Source organism: Lygodium microphyllum, chromosome 16 (genome assembly GCF_053477565.2).
Source record: "Lygodium microphyllum isolate KBCC chromosome 16, Lygodium_microphyllum_v1.1.10, whole genome shotgun sequence".
NCBI lineage: Eukaryota > Viridiplantae > Streptophyta > Polypodiopsida > Schizaeales > Lygodiaceae > Lygodium > Lygodium microphyllum.
In genome coordinates, this window is record NC_141150.1 from 46387937 (window position 1) to 46406813 (window position 18877).

Genomic DNA, 18877 nt, shown 5'->3' on the forward strand with positions numbered 1-18877 from the left:
CCAAACATCTAAATTTCCTTTTGCCATCGGAGTCATCTGCTAGTTCAACAACCGCATCTGGCCATTCAGCTATGTCACATACTATACTGCTAACAATCTCAAATCTCTGGCTCATCTGCCACCCCATTAATGAGAGGTCCAAAGTGGCTCTCAGAGAATTGAACTTCTAGAAATCGTCATGTCTGCTGCTTAATGATCCCCATAGCCCAAAGCTGGCCTAACAGTGGAGGACCATGTGACTAGTCCTCATATAGTGATCACCTCCCTTTCCACACCTGAAAAGAACATCCACAAAGCTATCTAATAAAGCTATTGTGCTATGTGGAAAACTAAAGTGCAATGTAGCTGATCTCTAAGTGGACAAATTGTCGCAGTAGAGCTGAAAAGTAAAGCATCATTTATCACCGTTATTCCATACCCAAAGATCCACAACAAGCAATCTTCACACAGCATTTCTCCATATTTATAAGGTCACAAGAAATATTTTACATGTGAAATTTTTCATCCCTTCACAGATAGGTGTTTACCACAGGTGGAGCACCAGCTAAAACAACTTTTGATCCTAATTTTTAATGTTCGTGGCTTTCCGTCAAGTGGAAACGGATTGGTGTTTCAGTCACCTTCTTAGACATTAGCAGCATTGCATGTTTCAATGCTATTGGAATGTATGGACGACAATGTGTTTAGTCTCTACAGAGACGCTAGTCCTCTCCATTTTAAACAGATTATAATAGCTGCAGAATGCCACTGTATGTCTGTTTCCCTGCAATATGCAAACTAGTCCTATAGTCATATACACCATGCTCTACTGTGAGAAGCAGTTGCAGATCTAGAAAAGCATCTACCTTCTGCATTAATTTTTTTACTATCCTATGAGAAAAAATACATACCCAATGTTCCTTTGCCAAGTTGGCCTGAAATAAGCTCACTGTTTCGAAAATACACATAGCCATCATTAGGACACATAGTCTCACCACCATTCTTGCTGTAGTTTTTCTCAATGACAACTAGGTTGACAAAAACCCTTGTTTTCGCATTGGGGCGAACTAAAACACTGAATAGTTGCTTGCCAGTCCATAATTCCAAGGGCTGCGATGATAAAAACAGAAGTATCAGTATATCATGTATCAGCAGGATAGGAACAGCTGGAAGAGTCAACTTTATTTTGGCAACTCATATTTTAACATACTAACAATGAACTGCATAATTTGCCAGCACAAACACACACTGAACGAAAGTGAACACATGCACATTTTTCAAGTATGAAGCATATACACATTCTGATCTCCTCACCTGCCAACCCTAGTCACCACCTGTTCTGCCTCCTCACAGGGTCATTTTGCCACCCTCCTTTGTCCTTCCCTCCCTTTGAGGTCACCTTTTCCCTTCCTTCACTGCTTCACCGCCACCTCTAGTCCATTACTCTTCCTACCTTCCACTCACTCCCCATACCTCCTCTTCTCCCACCTGCCTAATCACCTGTCTACTGCTGGTTACAGCCCTCTTGAGGCCTAAGCCTCAAGTTTGCTGAAAGGAATCCAATAGGGAAGGCTGAACTGTGAAGAAACTACGGTTTGGAGCAGATAGTGGAGGAGAGACAACCACTCATGGACAGAGAGAACATGAGAAGACCCAACCTTTGAACAAAACTTCTAGCATTAATTCATGAGTTTTTTGTAAATTAGGTGCATATCTGCAATATCCCCCACATTTAAGGCCTATGCCCTTGTTCAAACTCGTTAATTGGCTTTAGCTGGTGGTACACTATTTGGCATTAACCCATGTCAACACAAGTGCCTGAAGTATTTTGCCTATCATGTCATAGGTTGATGTGACACTATCTCCCCCTTGAGATGTTTTTGTTCTCAAAAACAAAAGTGGGTAGGTCTCATTCTACACGAGGAAACCCTCATATTTTGGAACATATTATAGGCCATCTCATGGGCACAAAGTCGATGCCCCTGTGAAAATTACACAGTGCAGCGAGCAAAATCTGAGAAAGAGATAGAGAGTACACAACAAATAAGAGGAGAATTTAAAAAATTATTTAGCTCCAAACAACTAATACTTTGATAGCTCTGTCCACCTGTGCGCTTCCATTGTGAAGCTTAGATGGCGATCTAGACAAAAGATAGATGAAAAGCTTAAGGCTAGCTGGAACAACTCTAACGAGGTGAAAGATAGATGATTGATGATTGTGAAGGGATTTAGCTTTTATAGTCTGTGAAGGGGGTCATGATGGATGACCTCCCATATACACCTGTGTCCGTTGACCTTCCATGTACACATGTGTCTATTGACCTTCCATATTCTGATGTGTCTGTTGACCTTCCATGTGCCCATGTGTTTGTTGACCTTCCATATGCACACATGTCTATTGACCTTCCATGTGCACCTCCACTAGTTGGCTAGGGAATATTCCCTTTACCGTTGGCTAGGCCCCTTTATAACTCCCCTAGCCCGCAACTCGATGCAATGTGCCTCGAGTTGCTATGAACTTAAGTACTCCGTCTAACGCAAAGATTAGACCAACAGTCACCTTTTTTGCTATCCGGTCACATAGACCTCATCTGATATATAAGTCAGGACTCAACTAATATCCGGGCTCACATATGGCTTCTCCTCATAACGGAGACCCTACAACTTTGAGCACCATGGATCATTGGTGGCACCTTATGAGGGTGGGGCATTGAGCATATCTAACACCCCCCCTCAATGTCCACCCGCTGAACAATCTCCTCGATCCAATACCGAGTCTCTAAAGATGAACTTGAAGCTTCCTTTGTAAGTGCTTTGATAAAGATGTCCGCTCCATTCTCCTCTGTTGGACAATAAACTAGTTCCACTATCCCATCCTCGATCAAATCATGCACATAGTAATACTGGATCTCTATATGTTAGGTGCGCGCATGAAACACTGGATTTTCAGCAATGGCGATGCAACTCTGATTGTCACATCTCAACACATTTGGTTCATCATCCTGCACTCTCATATGCCATAGGATCCTTCTCAACCATATTGCTTTATATGCAACAAAACAAGCTGCCTTGTACTATGTTTTGGTAGAAGACAATGCCATTGTTGGCTGCTTTTTACTAATCCAAGAGAAAATTCCTACACCCAAAGAGAAACAATAACCAGAAACTGACTTCCTGGGATCACTAACTCTTGCCCAATCTGAGTCACAATTCCCCATAAGAGAAGTTCAAGAACTGTATGTGATACCATAGTCAAGAGTTTCCTTCAAGTATTTGAGCACCCACATCCCAGCTTTCCAGTGACTCTCATGAGGTTTGTTTGAGAACCTGCTCAAAACACCAACCGCAAAACTGATATTTGGTCTGGTGTTACACAAGTAGATCAGACTGCCGACCAACCTCCTGTACCTCCCAATGTCTTCTAGTGATGATGTATCCTCAACGGATAACTTTGCATTCACCTCCATAGGTATAGCTATCTCCTTGCACTCGGTCATGCCAAATGCCTTTAGAATCTCCCATGCATACTTCTTCTGAGAGATGATCTTTCCTGGCTCTTGCCAGATTTCAATCCCCAAACAATAGTGCAACAAGCCCAAGTTTGTCATTTCAAACTCAGAACTCAAAGCCTTTCGGGTTTGGTTGATCATATCTTCATAGTCACCTGTAATAAGAAGGTCATCCACATATAGAACAATCACTATAGACTTTTCACCATCCCTGTAAACATACAAGTTAGCATTTGAGGCACATCTTTTAAAGTTCAAGTTTAAAAAGAACTTATCCATCCGCTGGTACCATGCTCTGGGGACTTGTTTCAGCCCATACAATGCCTTCTTCAGCTTACACACTTTGTTCTCAGGATGGGGGGCCTCAAACCCTGGTGCCTGAGCCATGTATACCTCCCCCTTGAGATCACCATTTAAGAACGTTGACTTAACATCCATTTGGTAAATTGGCCACTACTTGTGGGCAGTCACTGCAAGTACTTTGCGAATAGTGGTCATTCTACCAGTTGGAGCAAACGCTTCAACCTGTGAAAATCCCTGTGCAACTAGTTTGGCTTTGTTCTTTTCTAAGGTACCATCATCCTTGTACTTTACCTTCTAGATCCACTTGGTGCCAATAACCTTCCGCTTTGCTAGCCCATCCCAAAAAGACTAAGGAGGTCCCTAGGGTTGTATTCCGGGAAGAAATACCTTTTGGACAGCAAAATATCACCGTTGTACAACAGCAAACACCTGCTGTAAATGAACCTGTAAATGCAAAAAATAATGTTGGAAATGATCAGCCAACTATTGCCCATGATAATGAGCCACTACATGTGCAGGAACAGCCAAGACAGGAAGCTGTTAATGCTAATTTGCAGGCTGAAATACCAAGACAGCAAGCTGAAAATGCTCAACAGCCAACAAACAATGATCATTGGGTTAGGAGATCATCTAGGACCACTAGACAACCTGATAGATTTATTCCTGGTGCAAACAATGTGGTTGATTATGTCATGTTGACAAACTATGGTGAACCGTCTTGCTTCAAGGAAGCAATGGACAGACAGGACAATGAGAAATGGTATAAAGCCATGTTGTCAGAAATTGAATCTCTTGAGAAAAATGGCACTTGGGACTTGGTGCAGTAGGGAAGAAAATACTTCCATGCAAATGGATATATAAGATGAAGGTCACTTCTGGTTCCTCACCAAAGTACAAAGCAAGATTGGTTGCAAAGGAGTACAAGCAAGAACATGGAATTGACTTTGATGAGATCTTCTCTCCTATAGTCAAGATGACTACATTGGGAACCATTTTGGGCTTGGTTGCAGCTGAAGGTATGGAGCTCATACAAATGGATGTAAAGACTGCATTCTTACATGGTGATCTGCATAAAGATATATATATGCAGCAGCCTGAAGGGTTTGTGGAAAAAGAGAAAAAGAAGGTGGTATGTAAACTCAAAAGGAGTTTGTATGGGCTGAAACAAGCACCAAGAGAATGGTATCATAAGTTCGATACATTTATGCAAGCTCAAGATTTCCATAGAAGTCAAGTGGATCACTGCTTGTACACCAAGAAGGCAACAAATAGCAGCCTGATTATCTTGGTTCTGTATGTTGATGACATGCTGATTACTGGAAGGGATACTCATGCCTTGGACTCATTGAAGCAAAGTCTTCATGGCAGCTTTGACACAAAGGATCTTAGTGATGCAAATCACATTCTTGGCATGCGAATACTCAGAGATAGGTTAAAAGCATTACTCTATCTATCTCAGCAGGAGTATATCTCCAAGGTTTTGCAGCATTTCAATATGGAGAGGGGGGGAACAATTGGGGTTCCATTGCCTCCATACGTGAAACTCAGTGCAGAGGACAGCCCTACATTTGATGATGAGACGGCTGAAACGGCCAAGATACTATATGCTTCAGCTGTTGGCACTTTGATCTATGCTATGGTTGCTACACGTCCTGACATTGCCTTTGCAATGGGAGTGGTTAGCAGATACATAGCAAATCCTGGTAAAAAGCATTGGGAAGCAGTGAAACGTATTATGAGATACCTCAAAGGCACAAAGGAGTTGTGCATCTGCTTTGGAAAGCAGAAGGCATATGTCGTTGGCTTTATGGATGCAAATTATGCTGGTCATGCGGATTGCTGAAAATCCACTTCTGGATATGTATTTACCTTCACAGAAGGAGCAGTCTCTTGGATCTCCAAGCTACAAAAGTGTGTTGCATTGTCCACTACAGAGGCAGAGTATGTGGCTGCCACTGAGGCATGCAAGGAGGCTTTATGGCTTTCACGTCTAGTAGGAGAGCTTGGCATTACAGAGTTACATGTTCTCCATTGTGATAGTCAGAGTGCTATCATGCTAGCACGGAATCCCGTCTTTCGTGCGAAGACAAAGCACATACAGGCGAAGTACCACTTCATTAGAGATGTACTTGACAGCAAGAGCATTGAGCCTATCAAAGTACATACAGATGATAGACCTTCTCATGAAGGGTCTTCCAGCAAAGCGGTTTGCTCATTGCCGATAGATGATGGGAGTTGGATAGATATATGTATTTCAGCTTTGTACATACCTAGACTTAGCTAATTCTTTTCTCCTCTTAAGGCACATTGCCTTTAGGTGGAAGGTTGTTGGAAATAAAGGCCCTCGTGCCTTTTAAATTTGCTTGGGTGTAAACAAACTCTTAGCACTTGTACTTTCATAAATATATATCTATCCAAAAACCTAAAGTGGTTTATATATATATATCCATCTAAAAATGATGGCGTGTCTCAATCTTCGCGCCCTCTAGACTCGACAGCCAGCACTATTGAGAATTTTTGCACATATCTTCTTGAATCTCACTTCATGACTAAGATCAGTTATGGTAGCAACTAATAACAGATTTCTCCTGACTTCGAGAACATACAACACATTTGAAAGCTTTGTGACTTCACCATTTGTAGCAACAAAAGAAATAGTACATATACCCGCATCAGGGCATTTTGCATCATTTCTAACCTTCACAATGATGGATTCGTGTAGAGGCTACATAGAGCTGTATAGACCTTTCTTGTTGATCATGTGATGGGAGGCCCCACTATCCAATACTCATGAGTCAATGGTAGATTCCTCTTGCACCGAGGAGCACACTTCCTCAATGGTCGCCATGAATAACTCCAACTTTTCTTTGGCCGTATTGGCTGTCTCTTTCCCTTTACTTTTAAGGGTACCATTCTTTTCATCTGCCTTCTTAACACGACATCTGTGATTGCATATCCTTTCTTCTTGCAGAAAAAGCGCTCTCCTTGAAACTTCATCTTACTGCCCTTCTTCTTTTTGACAACATCATTTTGGTGAAGGAACCACCTTTGCCTTTTGCATTGGCAGAGAATACAGCATCTCCATTGTTGCTTCCTTCTCAAGCTTTCAGCCTCAACTCCTCCTCTATTAAAAATACACAAAACTCCTCAAAAGTCAAAGCTTGAGATCTCACCTAAGTATTAAGGAGAGTTACTAGTCCATCAAACTTTTGTGGAAAAATCCGAAGACACCTCCGAGCTAGCTCCTCGCTAGTCTTTTGTATCCCAGCGCCAACCATCTGGTCGCATAGATTCTTAATCCGAATGATGAATGCTTCAATCGTCTCTCCTTCAGCAAACTTATCTGCTGCTAGTTGATTCTCCAAGTTTTGAATCCTCGTTTAATTTTGTATTTCATACTGACTCCTCAGTACATTCCAAACCTCTGATGCTTTGGTTGTATGCTGAATCAAAGTCAAAACACTATCAGAACAGCTTGTAACTAAGGCACACAATGAATCTACATTCCTTCGTTTCCAGCTCGTAGAAAATCTGCATTCAAATAAATCATCACACTAGAATTTGATGGATCGGGGGTAGGCTGTGGTTCTACGTCAATCCCTAGCATAGTCTCCAAAAGCTCATAAGAATCAAGGATAGTTGTAATTTTGAACTTCCACAAGGTGTAGTTTGTACCATCTAACTTGCCTTCACTGAAGGTTGGTGGACGAATCCTCATTGTTTGAATAGTCGATACAATAGCACCACCTCCTACATCGCTTCTGATGCGCCAAAACCGCTTCCGGAAGACGACATTGTTCCTCTTTGCTATTGAAGCCTTTGCCTCTTGCGCACTCTTCGATCCCTAGAGCCCCCTAGGCTCTGATACCATGTAAAAATTACACCACCCAAAGAACAGAATCTGAGAAAGAGATAGAGAGTACACAACAAATAAGAGGAGAATTAAAAATTTTCTTTAGCTCCAAACAATTGATACAAAGATGGCTCTGTCTACCCGTGCGCTTCCACTGTGAAGCTTAGATGACGATCTAGACAGAAGATAGGTGAAGAGCTTAAGGCTAGCTGGAACAACTCTGACTGGGTAAAAGATAGATGATTGATGGCTGTGAAGGGTTTTAGCTTTTATAGCCTGTGAAGGGGGTCATGATGGATGACCTTCCATATGCACCTGTGTCTATTGACCTTCCATGCGCATATGTGTCTGTTGACCTTCCATATGCACACGTGTCTATTGACCTTCCATGTGCCCATATGTTTGTTGACCTTCCATATGCATGTGTCTATTGACCCTCCATGTGCACCTCCACTAGTGGGCTAGGGAATATTCCCTTTACCGTTGGCTACGGCCCCTAATTATTCCCTTACCCCACAACTCGATGCAATGTGCCTCGAGTTGCTACCAACTTAACTACTCCGTCTAACCCAGAGATTAGACCCACAACGGTCACCTTTTTGCCATCCAATCACATAGACCTCATCTAACATACAAGTCAGGACTCAACCAATATTCGGGCTCACATATGGCTTCTCCTCATAATGGGGCCTTACAACTTTGAGCCCCATGGATCATTGGTAGCACCTTATGAGGGTGGGGCATTGAGCATATCTAACAGTCCCTTGATCAATAATCTAGGCTTCTTAGGCATTTAAACTCTCATTAGATGCGGTTGTTGCCCCTAGTGTCCTAAACACTAAGTGGCACTAGGGCTAGGGCTTTAGTTAGGGTTTCCTATGATAGTTAAGCTATTTAGGATTTCATTTTGCTAAAAGACACATTTTGCATCATTATAACATAAGCGTGACATTTTCATTATGACAAGCTTTAGAGGTCAACGTTTCAAATTTGTCACCCTATAGTTTTTCTCCCAATGCATCATTTTCTTTTTTGTCTCAAAGTTTTGTTCCAAAGCTTTATTATTTGTTAATTTCTCAACCACACAAGCCCTACCCTTCTCAAGCACAAATTGGCCCAAATTTGGGGCTTTTTACAAATCTCTCAATTTGGCCCCAATTCACATTTTGGGGCTTTTCAACAATCTCCCCAAATTCATCACCGGACTGGGGACATTTGCCACCGTCCATCATCAAATTTGGGGCTTCTCTCAAATTTTCTTGAATTAATCTAAATAGAGGCCCAATTTAAAATTTCACAAAATTCTTCAAATTTCTCTTTAATTCCCTAGTTAAAGTTGGGGCTTCACGCCATTGGAGCGCAATTTCATCCAAATTTCTTCGAAAAATCCAAGGCATTTCTAAAATTTGACAAATTTCATCAAAATCAAGGCTCAATTCAGCTTGAGGCGCAGTATTCTCCATCAATTGGGTAATACTTTCATCTGATTTCTTCAATTTCTCTTCAAATTTTGGGTAAAATTTAGGGGTTTTGCCCAATTTCACTACCAAGACACTTATAATTTGAGGCTTTTGCCTCAAATCATCTTCTTCAGCCTTGATGTGCACAAACATCATATTATTTGGTTTGCTGGTCCTGTTTTCCCTAACATCAAAGAAAAATTTTGCTATTTGGGTGCATTTTTTGGGCAAATATTCAAAAATTCTACTATCATTCGCATTATCAAAGCATTCTCAGCCATGGATCCCTGATTTCAGAATATTGCTGATTGCTGCATTGTTCGGATAATATTTTATTCCAGACAATTATTATTGTCAGCATTTTTTCTCTCTCCAATAGGAAAACAACGAGAGAAAAATATTATTTTCATATTATTCATCTCCATTGAAGCAACCAACTACTCTTTTATCGGTGATTCATCATTATTCAGGAATTTATTTTCTCTCTCTGCACTTGGAAATTATCATTTTATTGCTGATTTTCACTCATGGCCAGCAATAATAATGATTTATTGGGCATGCCTAGCACCAATGACAAGCTCAATTGCACCAATTATCCTATGTGGGCATACATGATGCAACATGTTCTTGTCACAAAGAATTTATGGCATATTGTGAATGGCACCAAGCAAGGGCCGGTCTCTTCAACACTTGCACCACTTCTCGCCTCCACATTGAGAGGTGGCTCTCGTGATGCCGAATCATCTTCCACTTCCACATTGCCGCCCACTCAATTCAATGGAATGGTTACCTACAATTTAGACCAGCTTATCTCTCTCTCTTATTGCAAGAACAACAAAGCCATCACAACCACAATGTTCCATGGCAATCGAACAAGCCTTTTCTACCCACCAAGGTGAAAACCGAGCGAAGAACAAGCACACTAGTCAAAAACCAGTAAATACCCATGCTCATCATTCATCTTCTTCATCAAATAGGCATTGGTAATGTGCAAGTTAATACTATACCTAGCACTTCCATGACATCGCAAGATGTCCTCTATGTGTCATGCATTAAGAAGAACCTTCTTTCCATCTCAACCATTGCACTTTCGGGCTTTCATGTTCTCTTTGATGGCCCTTAGTGTGCAGTTTATGATGATCAAGTACCTTCTTCCATTGTATTGACCGGCACTCTCACATCAGAGCTCTATTGTCTTGATTCTTATGATCAACACCATGCCGAAATTTCTATTGATCATGATCCTTAAATGAGTGATCCTCTTATGGCACATGTTCCTTTAATGCCACATGTTTCAAATTTGCTATATTTTATTGCATATATTGATGATTTGGTTATTATTGGGATCAATGTTGTCCAAATTGCAACATTACAGCATCATTTCCAGCAGCCACTTTTTGTCATTCATATTGGTGTTCTTTGTCCACCTTTGGCTGCCCAATTTGTCACCATTGAGGAAGACATGTTTCCATCACCAACAAAGTATTTAGTTTCCCAATCAAGTATCATCATTGACAAGGTTGTTTCTTCACTTGTGCATGGATTCATGGATCATTATTGGGCTGGTTATTCAAAGGACACTTTGACAAATCTTTTTATGAAGGCCATTCCTCCAAAGTTTCGAGCTATTGGGCTATTTCTACATGTGATACCTTTTAAAACATGATCCATCATTCATTGCATTGTCGTAGGTTGCTATATCCATTTAGATGAACTTGTGCAACCATGACCTTATATCTCATTTTTATTTTCTAGGATTTTGTCATCTTTCATAGATTAGTATGCCCATTTCATGGAGGGGGATTTGAAGGTCATCTCATGGCCTACACATTGATGCCCTTTGATCCATGATCTGGGCTCCCTAGGCATTTAAACTATCATTAAATACAGTTGTTGCCTATAGTGTCCTAGACACTAAGTGACACTAGGGTTAGGGTATTAGTTAAGGTTTCCTATGATGGTTAAGCCATTTAGGGTTTCATTTACTATAAAAATACACTTTGTGCATCATTAACACATAAGTGTGGCATTGTCATTGTGATCATCTGGAGCATTTTACTCTCTCTTGTTCATTCATAGATCACTTCTCATTTGTGATCAAATATTATTGTGCATCGATTAATTCTTTCATTCTCTATCAATTAATCACACAATTACTTCACACCTAGGCCAACACATATATGATAAACCTAACATTTTCCCTTTAGTAATTCAAGTAGATATTAGTAAATTGAGTAAAATTAAATCTATTAATAATGGTATTCTACTAAGATACTATGCTACGATTTTATTTTTTTTTCTACCTTAATTCATAGTTGAACTCTCCAAGAAGTTCAACATGTCTAGCCTTATAGCCCTTTTAAATATGTTTGATTAGTAAGTCACATGATGCTTCTTGATCAAAGCCTATCATAACTTGGCATCGTACATATAGTATCATCACATTTTTTAAAGTCTATTATGGATGGTCAAGTTTCTTATTTTGATCTTATCACAAGACCATACTTATTTTGCAATTACTTACATCAACTTCAACTTCAAAATCAAAGTTGCAGCAATAATTACCTTGATCTTTTCAAAGTTTTCATTCACTTATAAAGTCTTTCCTTTTCCATTTAAGATAAATGGTCGGGGGAATAGATACCTTCGCATAATCATGAACAAATCATCCAATACAATTCACATAAACCTAAGCAATCTACAAATATTTCCAAGTTCCATGAAGGGGGCCATTGTCCATACTTTTTCTAGATTCATGTTGATTCCATCTTTAGGAATGATATGGCCAAGTTATTTGACCTCTTCTAAAAAGAATTGATGTTTGGATTCTTTGGCAAAGAATATACCCTTAAGCTCTTAATAACTAGAACAGTTTGCTAAAATGTCCCAAATGTTCTTCCTTAGAGTTGCTATAGATCAACATATCAAGGAGGACCTACTATGAAAATTGACCTAGATACTATTTATAAGCTTCATATATGAGGTGGATGAGGTGGATGCATTGGTAAGAGTAGAAGGCATAACCAAAACTCGACATGCCCACACTTGTCTACTAAATGCTATTTTAGGAACATCCTCAACCCGTCACTATGCTCGGTGAAGTGGGAATTGTTTACCAAATCTCAAATCTATTTTTGTGAAGAATTGTCCCACTTGTCACTATGCTCGGTGAAGTGGGAATTGTTTTTTGTCGCTCAATTACTACATTAAAAATTTATCTTAGAATGGATAATAGTTGTGAGATGGAAGGATCGAGGTGCAACTGAGATTCAGTAGACAGTGTGAGAGTGAGAGACAGAGTGAAGCACGACACCCAAAAGAATAGACTGAAAGAGTGTAACCAGAAAGTACAAAGTACAACCCTTAAACTTAGCGTTGTAGGGGGTGTTCACACCCGACACACACTAAGTGCCCATAAGTGTGTAACATAAGCACATACGACAATAAGACTATAAGTCTGGGGGAAAAAACCTCTCCTACCGAGAGTAAAAAGTGTCCCAGTGTCCTACTGATCACTGACACTCCCATATGAGCGTAGGCGTAAGTGAGGCGTGAGTCAAATACCCAACAAACCCCCCTGGAGTGAAGAGTGATCAAGAGTACAAGGATAATCCACCACCAAAGGAGATCAGATTTAAAGCATGGCGAAATACTTCAAATCAGTCACGAGGAAGAGCTTTGGTGAAGATGTCTGCCACATTACTGGTGGTAGGACAATAGACAAGGCTGATATCACCTGCATGTAGCCTCTCTCTGACAAAGTGATAATGTATCTCAATGTGTTTCATGCGTGCATGAAACACTGGGTTCCGTGCCATTGCATTGGCACTCTGACTGTCAGTGAACAAAGGAGTAGGCTCCGTAACAGATACATCCAGATCAGCAAGCAATCGTCTAATCCATACGCATTCAACTGTGGTAGTGAAAGCTGCCTTGTATTCAGCTTCACATGACGATGTGGCAATAGTGGACTGTTTCTTGCTAAGCCAAGATATGCAAGACGAGCCAAGAAAGAAACGATTGTCACTAGCAGAGTGACGTGAATCATAATCACCAACAGAAGCATTGTAAGCATGTAACTCCAGTGGTCCCGCCTTGGCATAAAGCAATCCAAGAGATCGAGTACCCTACAAGTAACGAAAAACACGCTTGACAGCTTGCTAATGTGACATACGTGGCTGATGCATATACCTGCTCAAAGCTGAAACTGCAAACTGTATATCCGGCCTAGTGTTGCATAGATAGATAAGACATCCAACTGCAGGAGCATATGTATGTATATCAAACAAATCACTGTCATTATGTAATGACGGTTTCAGTCCAGGTTCCATGGGAGTACAAACTGGCTTGCAATCCTGTAAGCCAAACTTCTCAAGAAGCTACCCAATATACCTTGACTGTGATAGCCCAATACCTCGAGCATCATGTATGAACTGGATGCCTAAGTAGTAATGCAAAACTCCCAAGTCAGACATGTCAAAAGTTTGCTGCAAATTTTGTTTGAATGCTGAAATCTGATCAGCATGTGTTCCAATGAGCAAAATCTCATCAACATAAAGACATATAATCAACATAGATCCCCCTTCTTTACATACGTAAAGGGTAGACTCAGATGAGCTGTTTAGAAACCCCTGACCAAGCAAGAAGGCATCTATTTTTGCATACCAAGCTCTAGGAGCTTGTTTCAAACCATATAGTGCCTTTTTGAGCTTGCATACCAAGTGTTCTGAGCCTTCAACTGCAAAACCAATGGGCTGTTGTACATAAACTTCCTCCTGAAGTTCCCCATGTAAAAATGCAGTCTTGATATCTAGCTGATGCACTGTCCAACCATAATGTGCAGCCAAAGCAATCATAGACCTGATGGTCGTCATACGGGAAGTAGGAGCAAATGTCTCCTCATAATCAATGCCCTTTTTCTGTGCGTAGCCTTTAGCTACAAGCCGTGCCTTGTATTTATCAATGGATCCATCTGCTTTCCTTTTCAGTTTGTAGACCCATTTCGTTCCAATGGCTTTCTTCCCAAATGGCAAGGACACCAAATCCCAAGTTTGATTCTTAGTAATAGAATCTAATTCAGCTTGCATTGCTGCCATCTAATGCACACTGTGTTGTGCATCCTCATAACATTCAGGCTCTTCATTATCAAAAGTACTTGCTGCCATAATAAACTCCATGGTATGTGCTGAATCATGCAAACGAGTTTGCCTTCTAGTACGACCAGCCATGGGTGCATCCAAAGGACTATCTTGCATAGTCTGCAAATACCATCTAGGTAACTGTCTAGCATCCTGACTGTGTGCAAGCTCTTGCTGAATTTCAGTTTCAGCATGATGCTGAATATTTCGATCAGCCAATGGCTGAATTTCTGCACTTTCCATAGGAGCAGCTGGCTGAACATTGGGTTCATTTTCTGAAGCTCCAGCTGAATCACCAAAAGTAATGGGCAGCAGCCCTTCAAAAACATCACAGGCAGCCTGATATGTGTCCAAACCAGCCAAGGATAATTCTGATTTTTCATCAAAAACAACATCCCTGCTGACAAAAACCTTCTTTGTAACGGGATCATAGAGTCTGTAACCTTTGCTTTCATTGCTATATCCCATAAAAATGCACTTAACAGCCTTGTTGTCCAACTTTTTTCTAAGTACCTGTGGAATATGGGCATAGGCAAGACACCCAAAGGTACGAAAGTGACCAACAGAAGGTTTACGGCTGTTCCAAGCCTCAAAAGGTGTGATGGTCTTCAAGGCTTTGGTAGGGCATCTGTTCAAAATATGGCAAGCACACATGACTGCTTTCATCCAAAAACTATGAGGCAAGCTTTTTGCCTTCAGCATACATCTAGCCATCTCCATGAGTGACCGATTCTTCCTCTCTGCTACCCCATTCTGCTGTGGAGTATAGGCTATAGTATACTGATGGACTATGCCCTTCTGCTGCAGAAAGGAATTCAGCATAGAGGACATGTATTCCCCCCCTCGGTCCGAACGGATAGTCTTAATCTTGCATCTAGATTGATTTTCAACAAGTGCACTGAAAGCCAAAAATGCATCATACACTTCTGACTTCTTTTTCAAACAGTAGACCCAGCAAAAACGTGTAAAGTCATCAATGAATGTCACAAAATAATAACAACTGCCCAATGACATGGTTTGCATAGGCCCACAAACATCTGAATGCACCAACTGCAATCTGGTTGTTGCTCTGAAAGCAACATCACGAGGAAATGAGAAACGATGCATTTTCCCTAAAATGCATCCCTCGCATAAGTGCTCAGGAGGTCTCTCCAAGAGAGGTAAGCCATCCAGCATCTGAGTACGCTGCAAAAGCATCAAGCTGCCAAAGTTTACATGCCCCAAACGAGCATCCCATAACTCCACCTGTATCATAGCAGGAGTAAGAGTGGATGTCAAGTATGCTGTCTGATCTACTGAAAGAGCATCCAACTCATATAAACCATGACACAAAGATCCTGTCAAGACCAAAGTCATGCGTTCTTTATCTCTAACCATGCAACGGTCATCATCAAATGTGACCTGCAAACCACAACGTGCCAAAGAAGAAATAGAAAGCAAATTCTTCTTGATTCCAGGCACAAACAAAGCATCCTGCAGGCGGAGAATAGAGCCATCAATGGCTGTGAGCTGAATCTCCCCAATACCACGAACAAGGTATGATGCATTATTGACACACTGTACCAATTTCCCAACGGGAGGTGCACTAACTGAAGCAAGCAAATCTCTGCGAGATGTAATATGCCTAGAAGCACCACTGTCAAAGAACCAAGTGTCAGCATCCTCTGTAGAGCTAAGTGCTCTATCGGCCCAAGAGATGTCATAACTGCAAGTGTAAAAACAATAGTCCCTCTCCACAACAAAGGACGCGGACTCACTAGCAGTGGAAGGAGTAGTAGAAACAGACATTCCTGACTCCTCCTTCTTCTCTTTGGCAATGCGCTTCCTGCACTCAGTGATATAGTGGCCGTGCTTCTTACAATAATGACATTTTCCTTTTTTAGCTTGCGTCCCTCCTTGTGTCTGATTCTGCGATGTGCCCGAAGTGCCAGAACTCTGTGGAGCATTTTTCACCTTGCTGTTTTTGCCTTTCTGTCTTGCCACAAAAGCCTGCTCAGAGACTATAGCATCCACACCACTATTTTTCCTTGTTTGCTCCTCCTCTAGAAGCAAACTAACCAGCTGAATAAAAGTGAGTGGGTGCTTAGCAATCCTCATGGTGAGGTTCAATGCAGCATGAAAAGACAAGTACGAAGGAGGTAAGGAATTCAAGGTGGTGGATATCAACTGTGCATCCGAAAAATACTCATCTACATTCATGAGCTGCTCCCTCAAGTCCCGAATCTTATTTAAGTGATCCTGCATAGAATCACCCTCATGCATCTTCAAAGTTTCCAACTCTTTCTTCAAGAAAGAGATCCGAGTCTCATTCTTTCCTGCAAACATATGCTCCAAAGTCAACCATGCATCTTGTGAAGAAGATGCCGAACGAATGTGAGGGATGATGGACCGCTGAACTGCCAGAGCAATCAGAGACAAGGCCTGTGAATCACGTGTATCCCAAGCTTTTTAAGCTGCAGTTCTTGGAGGAAGTGGCTGAGGTGGAGCAGGCTGAGGTCCCCGTTGTCCACGTGTGCCATGGGGAGGAGGAGTGACGGGAGCTACAACTCCCGGTCGAGTTTCCTCTCCACTGACATAATCCCATAAATTCTTGGCCACTAATACATTCTTCATCATAAATGACCATAGCGAATAATTGTTTCCGTCCAATCTGTCTTCCTTGGATACATACGTAAAGACATCACCTCCCTGATTTGCCATGATGACAAATTTCCAAAGACAAAATGAGCAATGTCAAAGCAGTATGGACTGGAAATCTACAAATTTCCAGAAATTGCAGCAAACACACTTCTGCAATTAATGTGCAAGGGCGTACTCTGTCGAAAACTATCTTTTAATGCACGCTTCCCAAGGTGCAAACAGTGCTCAGCAACATTGTTATATCAAAATCCCCAAAATTTTTGCCAGAATGTCTGTCAAAACAGGCTTTCTGTGACTGTATCAACAGTTCATATGCAACTGTCCTCAAAATACACAAAAGCCCCAAAATTTCTGATGATCCAGTCCAGAAATTTGCATTAAATTTATCGCACACCTATATCCTGTGCTGTGCTTGCCGCGTATGAACCTCCTCTTCCAGAACTTTGTTCTGGACTAAAAATAAAAAATTTTGTTAAAAAATGTACCTGACGTGGACTGCAGGCTGACGTGCTGGTCAGACGGTGTGGGCGGACTGCTGGTCGCTGGTCAGACGGTGTGGGTGGACTGCTGACGCTGGTCAGATGCAGACAACAGTGCTGACGTGTAGCAGGCAGGCGGCGCAGGAAACGGGTCACCCTGGCACTGACGTTTGACGACAGGCAGCGCAGGAAATGGGTGGCCCTGGCATTTGACGACGTGGAGCTTTGCGCTAGCTGCACGCTGGCGACTAGAGGCTGAAGACGAGCAGGCCTCTTGGCGACTGCTCGTGCTGGAGACAAACGTTTGCAGGCAAACGTGCTGAAGGCAGGAGGCTGCGTCTTGATCTGCGCGCTGGCGGACGAACAGGTGCAGGGGCACTTTGGCCACAGGTAGGCAGGTGGAGCTGACGAGCAGGATCAGGCGGTGCTGGCGGGCAGACGAGCTGCAGGTCGAGCTGCTGAACTCTGCAGACTGGTGGCGACTGGGCAGAGCTGGCGGGGATTGCAGACAGCAGACAGAAGACTGCTCTGATACCAAATGTGAGATGGAAGGATCAAGGTGCAGCTGAGATTCAGTAGACAGTATGAGAGTGAGAGACAGAGTGAAGCACGACACCCAAAAGAATAGACTGAAAGAGTGTAACCAGAAAGTACAAAGTACAACCCTTAAACTTAGGGTTGTAAGGGGTGTTCACACCCGACACACACTAAGTGCCCATAAGTGTATAACATAAGCACATAAGCACATACAACAATAAGACTATAAGTCTGGGGGAAAAAACCTCTCCTACCGAGAGTAAAAAGTGTCCCAGTGTCCTATTGATCACCGACACTCCCATATGAGCGTAGGCGTAAGTGAGGCGTGAGTCAAATACCCAACAATAGTAATAATAATACTTGGGTGTATGGTTTAGTTGGTAGAGCATTGGGCTTCTAACTCCCTGACCTGGTACCTTTTTTAGTTCTAGAATTGGGAAACCCTGTACACTCTTGGGATTGTGCCCAAAAAAGCTACAAAATAATTCATCTTTTCTAGACATTGGAAACATATTAATTATTCTGATCTTGTTAAGTGCTATATATAATTAACACGAAGTCCCATTGAACCATCTTTCTTTGTCACCATCAAATGCACTAGCCTGACCCAAGAGGGAGGATCTCATTGTTATCCTTCTTGATTTTAAGAAGACCTATGAGAAGGTGGATTCGGAGTGTTTAGTACAGCACCATGCTCTGGACGGGGTTTCCAACACAGTAGATTAGGGAAATGTCAGTTCTATATTCGTTCAGTGCATGGTCAAGTTTTGATCAGACAAGATGGAGATCACAAACTCACTATCCAGAGGTCAGTGGGACACCCTAGCACCATTCCTTTTCCTTTTTGATGCAGACACCATACATTTCTATTTGAGGGGCACACAGACTGGCATCACATGGATCAGATTTTCCATGTCAAAGATGACATCTGTAGACTACATTGACACGGTGATTCACTTGGATACCACTACTGCTAGCT

At 41.8% G+C, this 18877-nt stretch overlaps 1 protein-coding gene across 4 annotated transcripts in view; it reads right to left on the minus strand.

Annotated features, from left to right (window-relative positions):
* The window catches only part of NRPC1 (nuclear RNA polymerase C1), an 88034-nt gene that overhangs the window by 48354 nt on the left and 20803 nt on the right, over window positions 1-18877 (minus strand). For all 4 annotated transcript variants that reach the window (XR_015693542.1, XM_087695706.1, XM_087695709.1 and 1 more), the window contains one exon: window positions 891-1089. Coding sequence is in view for 3 of the 4 variants with exons in the window: in XM_087695706.1 (XP_087551832.1) it covers window positions 891-1089 (199 nt within the window). In the remaining variant the exon portion in view is untranslated. The remainder of the gene's footprint in view (window positions 1-890; window positions 1090-18877) is intronic.